Source organism: Rhineura floridana, chromosome 5, assembly GCF_030035675.1.
Source record: "Rhineura floridana isolate rRhiFlo1 chromosome 5, rRhiFlo1.hap2, whole genome shotgun sequence".
Lineage (NCBI taxonomy): Eukaryota > Metazoa > Chordata > Lepidosauria > Squamata > Rhineuridae > Rhineura > Rhineura floridana.
Window position 1 is genome coordinate 95,327,206 of NC_084484.1, and position 16,372 is coordinate 95,343,577.

General features: G+C 41.3%; 1 protein-coding gene across 4 annotated transcripts in view; it reads right to left on the reverse strand.

Moving 5' to 3' along the window:
* PDE9A (phosphodiesterase 9A) overlaps window positions 1-16,372 on the reverse strand; it is a 115,306-nt gene that overhangs the window by 42,634 nt on the left and 56,300 nt on the right. For all 4 annotated transcript variants that reach the window (XM_061627561.1, XM_061627562.1, XM_061627564.1 and 1 more), the window contains 2 exons: window positions 16,008-16,078; window positions 10,105-10,189 (listed from right to left, as the gene is read on the reverse strand). In XM_061627561.1, coding sequence (XP_061483545.1) covers window positions 10,105-10,189; window positions 16,008-16,078 — 156 coding nt within the window. The remainder of the gene's footprint in view (window positions 1-10,104; window positions 10,190-16,007; window positions 16,079-16,372) is intronic.

Consider the following 16,372-nt stretch of genomic DNA (forward strand, 5'->3'; position numbering starts at 1 on the left):
TGTGCGAGACTGGTGTTCCTTTGGCACCCTGGGACAAGCGTCAGCATGTGTTCTGGGACACATAAAAAAACCCCAAACAATTATCTTTAGAGAGACATTAAAAGCAGCTACTAAAGGAAGCATTGACTGTTCAATATTATCGCTCTCATGAGTGGAGCAGATGCTGGGATGAGACACCAAGGCAGCTCCCCTTTCCCCTGCGCTTTTGGGCGCTTATAAATTACCCCAGCGGCACCTTCGCCAGCCTCCTCTCGCTGTGGCTGCAAGCTCTCCAAGCCTGGGTGTAGCTCCAGCGAGAGTCGGCCAAGGTTCCCCAGGAAGGAATTTCCTGAGCTCCAGCTCTTCCCTGCTACCCTCGGGGAGTCGTTGGTGTCGCTGCAGAAGAGAGAGGGATGAATGTGATTTTGTTTAAAGGAGCGGGGGAGGAAATGTATTGGGGGGGGGAAGCGGGAGAAAGGAAGGCAAGAGCGACCAGAAGTTCCTTCGTCAACAGCAGGAAACAAAATGATGCCCAGAGACAGTTAAAGGGGTGGAGAAAAGGGAGGATCTAATGGCAAAGAAACTGTGCAGCCAAAAAAGGCGCTTAAAAGGTAATACACGGTAGAAGCGCACCCAAGCAGGTGCGGATTTTAATAGCAATTTCAGGTTTTTGTCACATCGATTTAATCCGGAGTTAAAGGCAAAAGCAGCTGAATGTAATCGTGTTGGCAAAAACTTCATGCAAATAGTCCAAATTCCTGGGCAAGGTCCTGGAACGAGTGGTTGTGGGCCAGCTCCAGACACTCTTGGATGAGACCGATTATCTGGATCCATTTCAGTCAGGTTTCAGGCCTGGTTTTGGCATGGAAACAGCCTTGGTCGCCCTGTATGATGACCTTTGTTGGGAGAGAGACAGGGGGAGTGTGATTGTTGATTCTCCTTGATCTCTCAGCGGCTTTCAATACCATCGACCCTGGTATCCTTCTGGGGAGATTGGCTGAGTTGGGAGTGGGAGGGACTGCATTGCAGTGGTTCTGCTCCTACTTGGCAGGTCGCCTCCAGAAGGTGGTGCTTGGGGAACATTGCTCGGCACCCTGGACTCTCCAGTATGGGGTTCTGCAGGGGTCAGTTCTGTCCCCCATGCTGTTCAGCATCTACATGAAACTGTTTGGTGCGGTCATCCGGAGCTTTGGAGTGCGTTGCCATCAGTATGCTGATGACACGCAGCTCTATTTCTCTTTTTCATCTTCTTCAGGTGAGGCTGTCAATGTGCTGAACCGGTGCCTGGCTGCGACAATGGACTGGATGAGGGCTAATAAACTGAGGCTCAATCCAGACAAGACTGAGATGCTGCTAGTGGGTGGTTCTTCTGACCAGATGGTGGATGTCCAACCTGTTCTGGATGGGGTTGCACTCCCCCTGAAGGAGCAGGTTTGTAGCCTGGGGGTTCCCCTAGAACCATCTCTGTCACTTGAGGCTCAGGTAGCCTCGGTGGCACGGAGTGCCTTCTACCAACTTCGGTTGGTGGCCCAACTACGTCCCTATCTGGACAGGGATAACCTGGCTTCAGTTGTCCATGCTCTGGTAACCTCCAAATTAGATTACTGCAATGTACTCTACGTGGGACTGCCTTTGAAGACGGTATGGAAACTGTAGCTTGTTCAAAATGCAGCGGCCAGATTGGTAACAGGGACTAGACGGTCCGAACATATAAAACCGATTCTGGCCCGCTTGCATTGTCTGCCTGTATGTTTCCGAGCTCGATTCAAGGTGCTGGTTTTGATCTATAAAGCCTTACACGGCTTAGGACCACAATACCTGATGGAACGTCTCTCCCGATACGAACCCACCCGTACACTACATTCAAGATCTAAGGCCCTCCTCTGGGTGCCTACTCCAAGGGAAGTTCGGAGGGTGGCAACAAGGGAGAGGGCCTTCTCAGTGGTGGCCCCCAAATTATGGAATGACCTCTTCGACGAGGTGCACCTGGCGCCAACACTGTTATCTTTTCGGCGCCAGGTCAAGACTTTCCTCTTCTCCCAGGCATTTTAGCATGTATTTTAAATTGTTTTTATATTGTTTTACATTTTAAAATTGTGTTTTAAATTGTTTTTAAAATATGTGTTTTAAATTGTCTATTTGTTTTAATGTTTTTGATTGCTGTAAACCGCCCAGAGAGCTTCGGCTATGGGGCGGTATACAAGTGCAATAAATAAATAAATAAATTAAAAGCATCTGCAAAAAGCCTCAGATCCAGATTATACTGGCATCTGAACAGGCCCTTTGTCTCTCCCTCTCCTCCAAGCATGAGGGCAAACACTAGGCTGAGTGTTTGTATCTTCAACTTAGCTAGTTAGCTAGATGTAGAACTCTTTCCTATCAAGTATGTACTTCCAGGATAAAGTAGTTATTTCTTATTTTAAAGTTTAAAGTCTCTGTCTGATTAATTTACAGGGAAGGTGTAATCTTTAGCAAAGATTCAAACACATAAAGTCTCACTCAGTCTCTCCATTCCCAATTGCGCCACTCTGCGACAGTTCAATGGGACTTACTCCCTAATACAACACTCAGGAACCTTGGGCCTAGGGGCCAGATGTGGCCCTCCAGGTCTCTGGCCCTTGAAACCTTCCCCAGGCACACTCCCTCACCCTAGGCCACCCACACCGCTCACAAGTCCTGCTCTGTGTCCCCCTTGTGCTTTTGCCTGGCTGGAATGTGTTCCTGAACTGTGATAACGCCTCTTGCATGTCTGAATAGAGGGTGGAGAGATGTGCATGGTGTGTGTGTAGTAACCTCTAACTTTTATGTAGCTGGAACATGGCATACTAGAGAAAAGTAAGAGTAGTATAATTTGTTCTGCCCACTTTTGTCTCTGGTATGTGGCTCCCAGAAGGTTTCCTACAAGTCAACACAACCCTTGGGCTGAAAAAAACTTACTTTCCTTAGTAAGTATGTTTACGATTGCAGCATTTTAACAACATTTGCTTCCTATTGCACCCATTGTGTACTATACAGCAACGTTAGATAACACATATGTCAACTCAGGACCAGTTCATGCATTCCAATCTGCAGAAAAATCTGCTCACCAAGTGGTCCTACTCATGTTAACAGAGTAACTTTGGAGGGAGGGACCTTGTGCATTGCCCTTTCATCTCCATTATTAGAAAATTTGTGTGCTATTTTTCTAATCACAGCAGAGGAGTTGCAATCTTGCAGAAGCCTCTCCTCCAATGTCACAATGTCACACAAGTAGACTACTGATGTGAGCAAGTTTTGCCCCCTATAAAATGTACCAATAGGTTCCCTTCTGTTTGTTTTTTTGCTATCATATATTTCAGATGTGAAAATGAAATGGTGTGGGGGTTCTGTTACAATTTTCAGAAGTCCTACAGTTTGCCTTCACATGAGAAAACAATTTCTAATCCACATTTGGCTGCGTAACCACACCCTTAATAGCCATTCTTGCCTGGATTTCCCTCTTCCCCTCTGAATTTCAGTGTGATTTCACACACAATTACCAGGTTTTGACTATGTGCGTGTCCTACATTGCTCTTTCTCAATGCACCTCAGCTTGCCACACCTTGTTAAGTCATGTGCTCACTAGGTACATTTTAAAAAATACTTCAGCTCCACTCTTCAGTTCAAATGAATACGCAAAGCAATTTACCAAAGAAACAGAAATACAATATACAATATTAAAATCACAAATTAATACAATAATAATTAAAAGTAATATAATACACTGATAGGGAGAATCAATCCATGATAGAGGATTGATAACAGGAATTAACAGGATTAACAATTGTTTATATCCATGCATAACTATAAGATCCATCATACTAACTGATCGCAAGTACCCATAATCAGTTGTAGCAGTTTCTCTTTTCCCTGGAAAAATAAAATAAAAAATCCTAATTCCTATTTATTTCCTTGTAATGTGAACATTTCCTCTTCTCCTTTTTTGTAGTTGTATGCATGCTTTGCAAAACCGCTTCCTTTCTGAGGGCACAAAAGTGGACAAAAAGCAACATGCCATAATTCAGGGATAGCCAATTTTTTGGACTACAGCTGCCATCCTCCCTGATCATTGACAATGCTGGCTAGGGCTGATGAGATCTGCAGTCAAAACATCTTTTGGTTTTCTACGAAACCATCAATTAACAACCAGTTAAGTGCAAGGTGCACTTAATCACTGTGATTTAAAGTTATCATCTTCAAGTCTTGATAACATGATATTTCCCCTTCCCTCTGTTGTCTACCACCAGCCACAAAGGTGTAACAGGATCTAAGTAAGTAGTTGGCTAGGGCACTGTTCTTCAACCTTGGGTCCCCAGATTATTGTCGGACTACAACTCCTATCAACCCCAGCCAGTTTAGTCAATGGCCAAAGATGATGGGAGTTGTAGTCCAACAACATCTGGGGATGCAAGGTTGAAGAACAATGGGCTGGGTATTCAGTTTCTTCCTAGGCAGAGTACCTGTCTACTGTGGGAAAGGGTGGCCCAGAATATATAGTGAAACATTCCCTTTCACATTTTGCCTGATCAACACCTTTCTCCTTCAATTAGTTCTTCCCCTTCTTCCCCTCCTCTTCCTCCGTTTCCCACCTCTTCTGGCAGGGTTCCTAACTTAATGCTGTATTAACAGACACTAGAAGGCACAGCTTTCCCAATCACTGCATCTCAAGACTGGGAAAAAAATCTACAGTTCAAATTTCTGCTTCTCATGCACCCACCCCTTAAAGCAACAGGAGCCCTGTTGGTCAGATCATAACACAGTAGATAGGAGACAACCCTGCCATCTTCTCTTGATTAGATCTAGGGATGGACAACTCTGTTGATTTCTGTTTCTCTCAGTTTCTCATTTCTCCATATTTCCACATCAGTTTGCAAATTTTTAAAAAACTCGTCATGAAAGCCGCAGCCTTTTAACGTGAATTTCTCCTATTATGTAATTTTTGCACAACAATGTCCCCTAATATACTGCATTTTGTATGCTATTTACACGAATATATGCATTTTTATGCCAACGTTACCCTAATATATGCATTTTTGTGCATATCTTTGGCTGGATAACTGCCTTGCAATCTTTGAAACAGAGCAAAGTTTGAAGGATGGCTGTGTTTTGGTTCACGTATTGTTTCAGAAAGTACGAATTAGGTTTGCCTTTAACTGTAAATTGAACAGAATGTCTCCTCCATCCCAGATGCGTTAAAGTATCCTGAGCTTTTTTCAGAGAGCTTTGAAACAAGAGAATGCAAAATAGCAAATTAATCCTCAGCATTGTGTCTGGAAGTCTTTCAGTCTACTTCTTGGTATGTGTATTTGCTTAGCAGCTCAAGGATCAAGACACTTTTTGCATTAAGTCAATACTGGTTTATGCCATCACTTGAAACTGCTAGTCTATGTTGCCTAGGAAACTCAAAGCTACTTGTAATTTTACTCACTAAATTCTATGGAGGTCTTTCTTCAGGACAAAGGCCACACACAGCACATTTTTTTCTTTTCATGTAAGGGAATAAATGACTCACAGCAATTTGGAGTATACTGACAAGGTTTGCTGTGAAGTCTCAGGCCCAGATGCTAATGCAAGAGCCATCTGTTTAGCTGGAGATGGCAGTGGGTGGGATATCATGAAAGTTTTAGAAGCTGTATTGTTTTAAGAATGTGGTTTTAGGATGAACTAACCAAGGAAGTGGAGAGGCGAGATTAGAATGCAGTTGATGCTTTACACTGGTCTTTGTGAAATGGAAAGAAAAGATGGAATGTGAATATGGGTCTAGAGATTGCAGTGAACGCCCTTCAAGGGACGTAGGTTTTGGCAGTCTCCCAGGAAACAAAATGAAAGCAAAATTGTAATCACAAAATAGGCAAATCATAACTGCTGTCAAATACAGCATTATTTGTGTGTGTTTTTAAAAAAACTATAGGCTCTGTGGATTATGTGTTCATAGGCATACTCGGGAGCCTTTACTTTTGGGGAGGTATTGTATGCTATATATCATCAGACCAGAAACCCAGGAAGTTTTCATTTAAACACCATGGAACCAGGCTCAAAATCTGGATTGTGGAAGCGGAAACAAGTTTTGTTGCTGTGACTGGAATCTACTGGTCAATCCAAAATTTACATTGGCCCATGCCATGCAATATATAGATTTCTATACTATTTTAATTGAGGAAGTGAAAATGCTGTAAGATGTATCTTTGCACTGGCTTATTCATCCTCTCAAAGATGTGAGATGGTTGGTGGAGTACACATGAAATAAGCAGACTTTGAATTGAAATGAAACTCCACTTAGAATCTTGACAGGTAATAATTAGGGAAGCATGCATGTCTTTGGAAAGAAAGGCTTCTAGCTACTTAGAATAACTAGCTAGATTTAACTTCTGGATGAAATGTCAAGTCTATGGCTTCTGAGTCAGTGTTTCATATAGAAAGGGAAAGGATGATCCTCACTTTTAGGCTAGCAAAAGATTCTTCTTCTGAACCACTCTAGCCTCCCCTGACTTGCTCCTGCAATAGAAGCTGTCTTGTTTTCTTGGCCACTTCTTAGTGTCACATTCTGACCTCTTTTGCCACCCATCTTATACCTCTAATACAAGTTGAAAGCCCTAGTCCATACCAGCACTCTTGCTCAGTGTGGGCTGCAGCCATCCAGAGGGAGAAGGCAAGACCAGAGGAGGCTCCTGTACTACTTCTGGTACAGTTCTGCTCACTGATCACTTGCTCAGAGAAGGCAGGTGAAAAGGCAAGGGCAGCAAGGAGGAGGAGGAGGGCAAGGGGCCCTGGGGTGAAGGCCTCAACAAATGCTCAATGATACTAACTCCTGAGATGGCCCAGTTCTTTTTTCATTTCACCTCACCTTTTTGCTGTCCAGCATCCTGGTACTAACCGTCAAGAGGCACACTGCCCGCACTCTTGTGCCTCTCAAACTTGCATGCTTGATTTTTAAATAAATGCTAACTATTCATGACTGAACTGTGTACTCCCTGGAAATTTTGATGCAATTAAAAGAAGTGGTGGGGGAAGAGAATGTAGGGTAGCCTTGAGATAGATTCATGAAGTAGCCAGGTTTTAGATTGGTGGAGCAGTTGATTTTAACATCTGCTAAAATGAATTAGTAGACAAAATTAACAATAGATACAACATCATCAACAGCAACAACTAAGGGTTTTGCCCATGTATGTTTTGCACACCAATCCCCCGTACACACCCAGGGACTCCCAAACACACACACACAGACTCCCACCCCCCCTAAGGATTCCCAAACACACACACACACACACACACACACACAGAATCTCAAACAGGTTGCCCCCCCAGTGAGTTGCCAAGCATCCTCTTTTACTTGCCCCCACAAGTCACCAAGCTTCCTCCTCTCCTCCCTTTTAGATCTTGTCCTGCAAGATGCAGGGATGTGGCCATCTGAGGTGAGTGACACAAGAACAGTGGGGAGTGGCTGGAGCACCACCTCAGCAACTGTTTTATTCACCCGCCACTTCCTTTCTCCATGCCTTCCACTGCTGAGGCTGTCAGTGAGGTGGGGAGGGCAGCAACAGCAGAACAGAATGGTCGATGAAGATCTACCTCAGGCAGTCCTGACTGTTCCTCTGTGGTTCACTTGGGCTGCCTCACTCTCCTACCTTGTTTGCTTGCCTGCCCGCCATGCTCACTTGCTCACCTGCCTGCCCGCCATCCTCGCTTTCCTCATGCCCTTGCCATGCCTCATGCCTGATGCCTCCCCCTCACCCCCATTGAATGCTGCCATCACCCTGCATGATGGTGTGATGCCTTACAAATATATATATATGCATAGAAAAAATACACAAAAAAAGGAAGAAAAAAATCCCAAAATGCTGAGAAGAAATTTATTTCTTAGGAAAGTCCAACATGTTTCAGCTTCTAGTATATTGGGCCTTTTTCAGGGGCTATAAAAAAGAAAATACACTACATTAATACATAAAAATGGACAGGAAAAAATGATATATCAAGTACCTGTATTTTAATCCTGCATCGTCTGTTGTGATTTATACTTGTCTATTTTTATGTAATAATGTATTGTCTTCTTTATAGCCCCTGATGAAGGCCCAAATTACTAGAAGCCGAAACATGTTGGGCTTTCCTAAGAAATGAATCTCTTCTCAGTATTTGGGGATTTCCCCCCCCCCTCTTTCTTTGTGGTTCTTTGGATGCTGCTCATTTTTTGTTTCTAGAAAAAACAACAGCAACAAATGACAATAAGGGAGAAGCAGGTGGGAAGAAACAGGCAGCATCCGAGAGGAGGAACAGCTGAAGAATTCTTCTGCAGATCAAATGCACAAATGTTGTAGGGATGGGAGAGAAATTAAATTTTGTTTGCATTTTAATGAGAAACTAACTAATTTGTACTTTTTGAATGAACACACAAACCAAAACACAATTGTCCTTCAGAATTTGCAAAATGCATGCATAAAAATGTGCATAAAAATGCATACTTCGGTGAGAATAACATACAAAAATGTATTATATTAGGGAACACTGCTTGCAAAAGATGTTTACACTGTATTAGTAAAAAAACCCTACATACAGAAATGTATATATTAGGAGAAATTTGCTCCAAAATGGTGACGGATTTTCGAGAGTAGTAAAAAAAAAAAGCCATTTGCTGCAGAAACGTGGAGAGCTGAATTTAAGACTGGAAAAATGAGAAACTGAGTGAAACTGAAATTGACAGTTTTATCCATCCCAATTCTTTAGTGAGATGCAAACTTTTGGCAAGAAACCTCAAATACTGAAGCACAAGCAATCAAATGCAGTGCAGACTATATCACATTATTTTCTGAAACCGATGACATGAAAAGCTCCTGATATGAAGTCATGACAGTGAAGTCAGTTAAGTTTGCGGTGTAGTCATACCTTCACCCAGCAATTCTGTATCAGGGTTCTGAACTGTTTTCTACTATCTTTTGTTATTAACAACTTTAATCATGTTTTAGCTGCTGACATACTTGTTCTAATGAGGAACATTATTGACAGGGAAGGTCTGATGTTCCACTTGATGCAGCCTACCATAGCAAGCTATGATTGCTTCTACTGCTGTTTTAATTACAACTCCAAACTTGGTAATATATCAGATTAGTAAATTAGCTGCTTCTGCAGAAAAGGAAATACCTTGTTTTTTGGTTAAAATATAACATGCACATTCTTGCATAGTACAAGACCATAATAAGAGGAGTTCCTGTGTGTATACTGTGATGTTTTCTCAGATTACTTGTCATATCTGAGTAGGTCCATTTAAACAAGAGTCTCTTACCAAACAAATGTTTTTCTTGGCAGAAGAATTTTTTGTTGTATGCATAAAACTAAGGCCAGAATTCATTATTACTGGATGGGTAAACATAGGGAAACCAAGATGTTAATCTTTCCCTATGAGAGTTATTTTTCCAGTCATCTGGACTGAGCTTCATTAACTATTAAGTTGCCATGTATTTTTAAATAAAACAAGCATGTCTTTTTTGATATTAATTCCAGCAGACAATACAGTCTTAAGAAAGAAAGAAAAACACAGGACACCATGTATTACCATGTATCAATTATTAGGCTGCAATTCTATGAATATTTACCTGGGAGAGTAAACCCCACTGAACTCTGTGGGATTTTCTTTCAAGTATGAAACACATACTTATAGCACTGTATAGCACAATGGGGAGGAGAGCCTGACTGGGAGTCCAGAGTCTGTGAGTTCAAATCCCCGCTCGTGTCTCCTAGGTGTCAAGGGCCAGCTAAAGATCAGCCCCACAGTGAGTGGCTCAGAGGTTACGTGCCCTACCACCTGTGCAGCCGTGGGCAAGCTGCATAGTCCCCAAGGAGCCCAGTTGCCCCCCAGCTGGCAGTTGCGGACAAGGAAGGAGGCTGGCTTGTGCAGCCGTGGCAAGCTGAGCCGGCCCTAGCCAGCTGGGGAGGACTAGCCGCAGAGGCAGGCAATGGTAAACCCCCTCTGAATACTGCTTACCGTGAAAACCCTATTCGTAGGGTCGCCATAAGTCGGGATCGACTTGAAGGCAGTCCATTTCATGAAACCTTAGGATTGCACTGAAAGTCTTAATGCAGAAATCTCTCTTGGAAGGCAACAAAAGCAGAACTTACCTGGTGCTTCTTGCTGCCATTTCATCCCTCATCTTTTTAATGTCACTCTTACACTTTTCAATCTCCACTACTTTCAGTCCTTCCACTGTCAACAAAGTGAAACAATAGGGGGGTTACCATGGAGAAGCCTGAAGGATCTTATTTCAGCAATTGTGCAGAATTTCAAAAGGCACTCAAGTTTGCCAGTGACTTAATGGTCCTTCTAATCTGAAACCTGTTCCTTTGCAGGCAGGTGCCACAAACATCAACAATAACTAAAAGCAACACTATTTTAGAAGATCACAAAAAACAGTTATGGTCCCTTTTTTTTTTTAGCAGCACACAGCAATATTTAGCCTTTCTGGTGTTTTTCAGAGCCTCCCTTAGAATATGAATAGATGGAATCACCAGACAAAACTATTGCAATAATATGTGAAGAATAAAAAGTGCTATAAGTGTATTGTGAATGACCAACCTGTTTTGCGGGGCTTAAAACACCTTTTTAAATGAAAAGGTGACATGAAAGAAGAAGCTGTGAAAAGCTTACCCTAGAAAATGAAAGAAAAAAAAATCCCAAACTGGGAACTGGAAAGTAATTTCAGTTCTCGTTAATCACTTCAAAATATGATATGGTTCTTTAAATGTCAAGCAATCAGGCTGGTTTTGAAAACAGCGCAGGAAATCCTGCTCTTGTATATGTATGGCACAAGGCAAAAAGTTTGATATGTTATGTGTCCAGGTGGCAAAAAATTACATTTCATGTTGCCTTGAAAGCTTAGTGCAGTTTGAATGCATGGGTGCCTTTTTTCAGCTATCTGCATGCTACAAGACTTAAGACAGTGCTGTTTTTTATGTGTACACCATTCCCAGTAGGATAATTTCACAGCCTACTTGTTTGCTGCACTCACTGCTTGTGCACACAAGCCGATGCTTAGGAAACGTAAAGGAACTTATTATTGTTTTATTGGTATTCATTTGCTCATAATATAATGGCCAATATCCTTCTCCTCCCATGTGGTGTGGAATGCAAGTCAAGCAGAACTGCTCCAGAGGCAGCATTAACCATATATATAAAAAGAAGCTACTGTAATATGTGTAGCTGCAATTCCTGCATTTGAATGAGTGGATGAAGAAAGGAAAGGAAAAACAGAAGATTGTAAAAAGGAAAAACAGAAGAGTGTAAACATGAAAATACATGTTTATGATTCAGGTTTGATTGAAAGACTGAGTGCTGCTATCATGTCAAGCTATTTTTGCCATTAGTGTGTCAATATTCATTCCTCACAAACCCTCTACTTTCAGGAGTCATTACCTTTTTAATGAAGTGCAAGTTCTCTCTCACACACACCCCACTCATTCATACCCTCCCTCCTAAAACGGAATGCTAAAGAAGAGCAAGTTGTGATAGACTGTGAGAGACATTGGCCCACTTTGTATGTAATGCTAAGCCAAACCATGGCTTGGTTCAATGCAGTGCGGCAGCAGAACGACCAGAGGAGGAGCCAATTGGCCACAGTCTCCCCGCAGGGAGCCCACACATTTGCTGGTTCATGCTAAGCCATGATTTGGCTTAGCATTGTGGGTGAACAAGGTCAGTGTGGTGTGGACTATGCCCCTCTTCATGTGATCATCAGTAGCAAATGATTGTATGCATGAAAAAAGAACCAGCTGGATGTACTATTAGGCTTGCACTGGAATGCCATACTGAAATGAACAGAGGTTATATATTAACCTATTCTTGGTACATTGTTCCCCACATCTATAGTAACTTTCATGTTATGTTCTCCACATAAAAAGGTACTGGAAATGCTTCTGCATTAACACCATAATGTCTGTAAGCTGCTCAGCAAGAGATTCTTAATGGGATTGAGGCAATCTTCAGAGGCACCACTCCTTCCTGGTGGCTGGCACCAAACAACTGGAGCAATCTTTCAGGTGTTACAGACTTCTGTCCATGGTGCATAAATTCATAAAGAGGCATAGAGGTAACAGAGATAGTGTTAGCAATTTCCAGTCTTCTGGGCTTAGTATATATGTGGAAACTTGAACAGCCTTTCCAAGCTAGGAAGGTACCTTTCATGGAAAAACTAATTACTACCCTGTAAAAAGGCAAGTGTACTGGTTAGCTTCTCTGATTTTTTTTAATTACTGAATTCTGATTTAAATGTTAAGTATTTCAAATGTATTTTCAATGTTAAGTATATTATAAACTGTTTATAAGCAAAATATTTCCAAAGGATTATATTGTAGATTGCCAAAGTGCTGAAAATATATTTTAACAATGATTTTTCCCTTTAGATTATTTTTTGTAATACACAACTGTTTTAATAATTATTTAATAATAATGTTACATTATGATGACCTTTGATTATTATACAATAATAAACAAATATTATTACTATAGCTTTTGGTTCATGATCAAAGTGAGGCTGTTAAACTGTGACACATATGTTGTCTTATTATTCCTTTAACTCCTAAAAGTATACTTTTCCATTTTCATCTCAGCTGCTTTAGAAAAGAACTTATTTCTCACATATGCCTATATTTTGTATGGTGGTGAAATTCAGTGGCCAAATGTGGCTGACATCCACAGTTTCCCTCCTTTTCAGCGTGAGTTTTTTACACTGTATTTTTCAAAGGTAACATTGCCATGATGTCATTCTAACAAAATGAGCTGTGTTCTATTATGGCAGAGTAATCATAAACAATAATTTTACTGTCATTTTTCTTCTGAGCAAATAAGGAAACGGGAACATTCAAGTTCTAATCCAAAATGAGGAAATATGGGGTAAGTGAAGACCCCACCCCCATCTATGTAGACAAACATCTCCCTGCACAATTTGCATAACTCTTACTACATCAACACAAACCACAAGAAGAAGGGTTGTATGAACATAGTGAACATTTCTGAAAGTGCGTGAGAAGCCAGTTTACATATGGAATTGCTCCACACAATTGTGTTTGAGATAAGTTTAAGATAAAAGAAAATTACAGAAGTCCTGGATATAGACAAGAATGAGAGACAGCATGGGTAGAGTGTTAGACCAAGAAAAGTCTTGAGTTTAGACCTTGATTTGCATTCCCATGCAGTCATGAAGCTCACTGGGTGATTTTGAGTTAGTCACTCCCTCTAACTCTAGCCTACTTCAGAGAATGGACATAAGGACAGAATGGAATAATCCCCATATATGATTCTCTGATTTCTTTGGAATAATAGTAGGATACAAATGTGATCAATACGTCTGGTTTCTCCTCTGAACAGATAGGCCACCTGCCCTAGATTCTAGACATGGTTTTATGTGATACAGTATCAACTGGAGTTCCATTCTGTACAACAGGAAATGCATCTTCAATGTTGTGACACCTAACCTTTGAATTTACTTCCCTTAAATATTAGACAGGTGCTATCTCTGTTGTCTTTTCAGTGCCTGTTGAAGACTTTCCTCTTTCAACAAACCTTTTAGGTAGAGATCTTATCCCAGTCTGCATCTGTGTTGGAATTTTAGGTGTTTTTAAAATATGTTTTAAAGATTTATTTTTAAAGATGATTTTAAGACGTGTTTAAGGGTGTTTTGTTTTTAAGGTGTTTTAAAGATTCTAGTGTTTTGTTTGCCACCCTGGGTGCCTTCTGGGGGGAGGGGTGGGATACAAATTAAATAAATAAATAAATCTTGGGTAAAATAATTTTGTCTATTACTTAGGGAACCAGAACATGATTAAGAACAAATGAAGAGCCCTGCTTGTTCAAACCAACAGTCTGTCTAGCCCAGCCTCCTGTTTCCTGCAGTGGCCAACCTGATGCCTCTGACTCTCTTACAAAAGGTTTATGAGTGCAATAGCCCTCTTTTTTGTTGCTGTCCAGCAACTGGTACTTAGGGCCCTTCCAGAAGTCATTTTTATTTATTTTACGTATTTAAAATATTTCTATCCCACCCTTCTAGGGCACTCAGTGCGTCTTACAAAACTAAAATCAAACACATACATAATAAAATTGTAAACAAGAAAATCACAAAAACATTAAAATAAATTAAAATACATAAAATACAATATATATATACACATATATATACGGAGTGGTACTAAAGGGGGCTACAAGGGTAAAATTTAACATAGAGGGCATAAAATCATAAAATCAGTGTCAGGCTCTACCTTCAGTCCCTCCCAAAGGCTCTCCAGAACAAGATCGTTTTCAGAAGTCTCCGGAAAACCATCAGGGAGGGAGCAGAGTGGACTTCTTGGGGTAGGGTGTTCCAAAGCTTGGTGGCCACAGCTGAAAAAGCTCTCTCCTGTGTGCCTGTCAGTCTAACGTCTTTCACTCCAGGCACGCAGAGGAGACCGGGGCAGATTATCTTAAATCCCGGGCAGGTACACATGCATTATGATTTGTGCTCTTGTCACTATCAGGACCGTCACACATGATCCCACTTTCAATACTGTGAAAGGTTTGGGGTGGTCACAATGCTTCATCAGTAGTCAGTGCATATTCTGTAATTTCCTGCTGAAATCCCAAAACATTTTACACAGCAAACATTCTAGTTTATTTTTTGTCCTTCTTCTGTTGCACTATAGCCCCTTTGGACAGCAATAATGTGGTAGCATTGGAGAAGCTCAGCGGTAGAGCATCTGCTTTGCATGCAGAAGGTCCCAAGTTCAATCCCCGGCATCTCCTGGGAAATGGCTGGGAGAGACTCTCTGCCTGGAGAGTTACTACTAGTCAGTGTAGACAGCACTGAGCTAGACGGACCAAGTATAAGGCAACTTTGCAAGGTCTATGTTTCTAATAAAACGACCACACACTAATGCACTATTTTTGTGTTAAGAACATGTTGCAAAATACATCTGCAATAAAACACCAGTCCGGAGGAACCCTTAGAAGCACACTTCCCTTTGTGTTTTTATTTTCTATCTGGGAAAGCAGCATTTATTTATTTTATTATTTATTTCATTTCATTTCTAGACCGCCCATAGCTAATAGCTCTCTGGGCGGTGTACAAGACGAGATTAAAATACAATATAGAATAAAATCAGTAACAGAAAGGAACACATTAAACTAAAACATTAAACATAAAACATTGAACATTAAAATGCCTGGGAGTACAGCCAGGTCTTAACCTGACGCCTAAAAGAAAGAACCGTAGGCGCCAGGTGTATTTCCTCCGGTAAGCTGTTCCATAATTCAGGGGCCACCACAGAAAAGGCCCTAGTTCTAGTAACAGTCCTCCGGGCATCCTGGTGAGTTGGTACCCGGAGGAGGGCCTTAGATGCTGAACGAAGTGAGCGGGTAGGTTCATAGCGGGAGAGGCGTTCCACAAGGTATTGCGGTCCCACACCGTGTAAGGCTTTATACACACTCTAATACAGATCTTCTCCCCCTCTCCACTCCCCAAATCTGCTCCAATGGGTTACAGGGAAAAAAACCAGAACAGATTTAGGAGGCACACAGGTGGGAGAGAGGAAGCATGAAGGTGAAGCCTGAAAGCATTACCTTCAGACGCACATGGGAGTTAGGTGATGGAGGAGGCAGACATCAAGGAGGAAGTGTGAATGTAGATTGAGGCCTTTGTCAAGGATACACAGGTGCCTAAACCTAGCTTTGGGACTTGAGAGTCTTTCCAGTTTGATGGATTGGATTAATTAATGAATAGCGTGCAATTAGAGGAGGTGAGTCTATACTTGATTCTTTTAGGATATTCTTTCTAACCACATAATGTAGAATGTAAAGAGAGAATTTTTCTTTCAAGAGTAATACTATATTGTAGATATTTTCTTCTCCCTCCCTAATCCAGATTTGTATCTCACAAAAAAATGAAGGCAGCAGAAATGCTCATAAAGAGATATATCTGTACTTGCAGGACACGCAGCCTTCTCATACTGACACAAAATAATTCCAGGTTTCAGTTGCGTATGTGAAAAAAGACACTCACATTCAACTCTTTTCTCCAGCATTGCCAAGTGATTAACTACTTCAGTTTTCAGCTCATCGATTTTAAATACCCTGGAAGAAGAAAAAATGTAAACAGGAATGCATGCACATATTTTTTTATAGTTGAACAATTAAGTAATTTTATGAAAAACCTGACTTCTGTTGATGGAAAAAATAATAATATAAAAAGTCAATCTTTGGGTACATTTAAAGATACCTTTTTAAAAAATTCAGTCAGGGCAGAAGCCAAGGTAATAAGCTACTGCCCCAGCTTAGCGATCAGCTACAGGAAATGGATTCCTAAGTACAAATAGCAGAACTGACAAGCATTCCCTATTCATTTCAATGGAGGGAAATCTTTGTCCA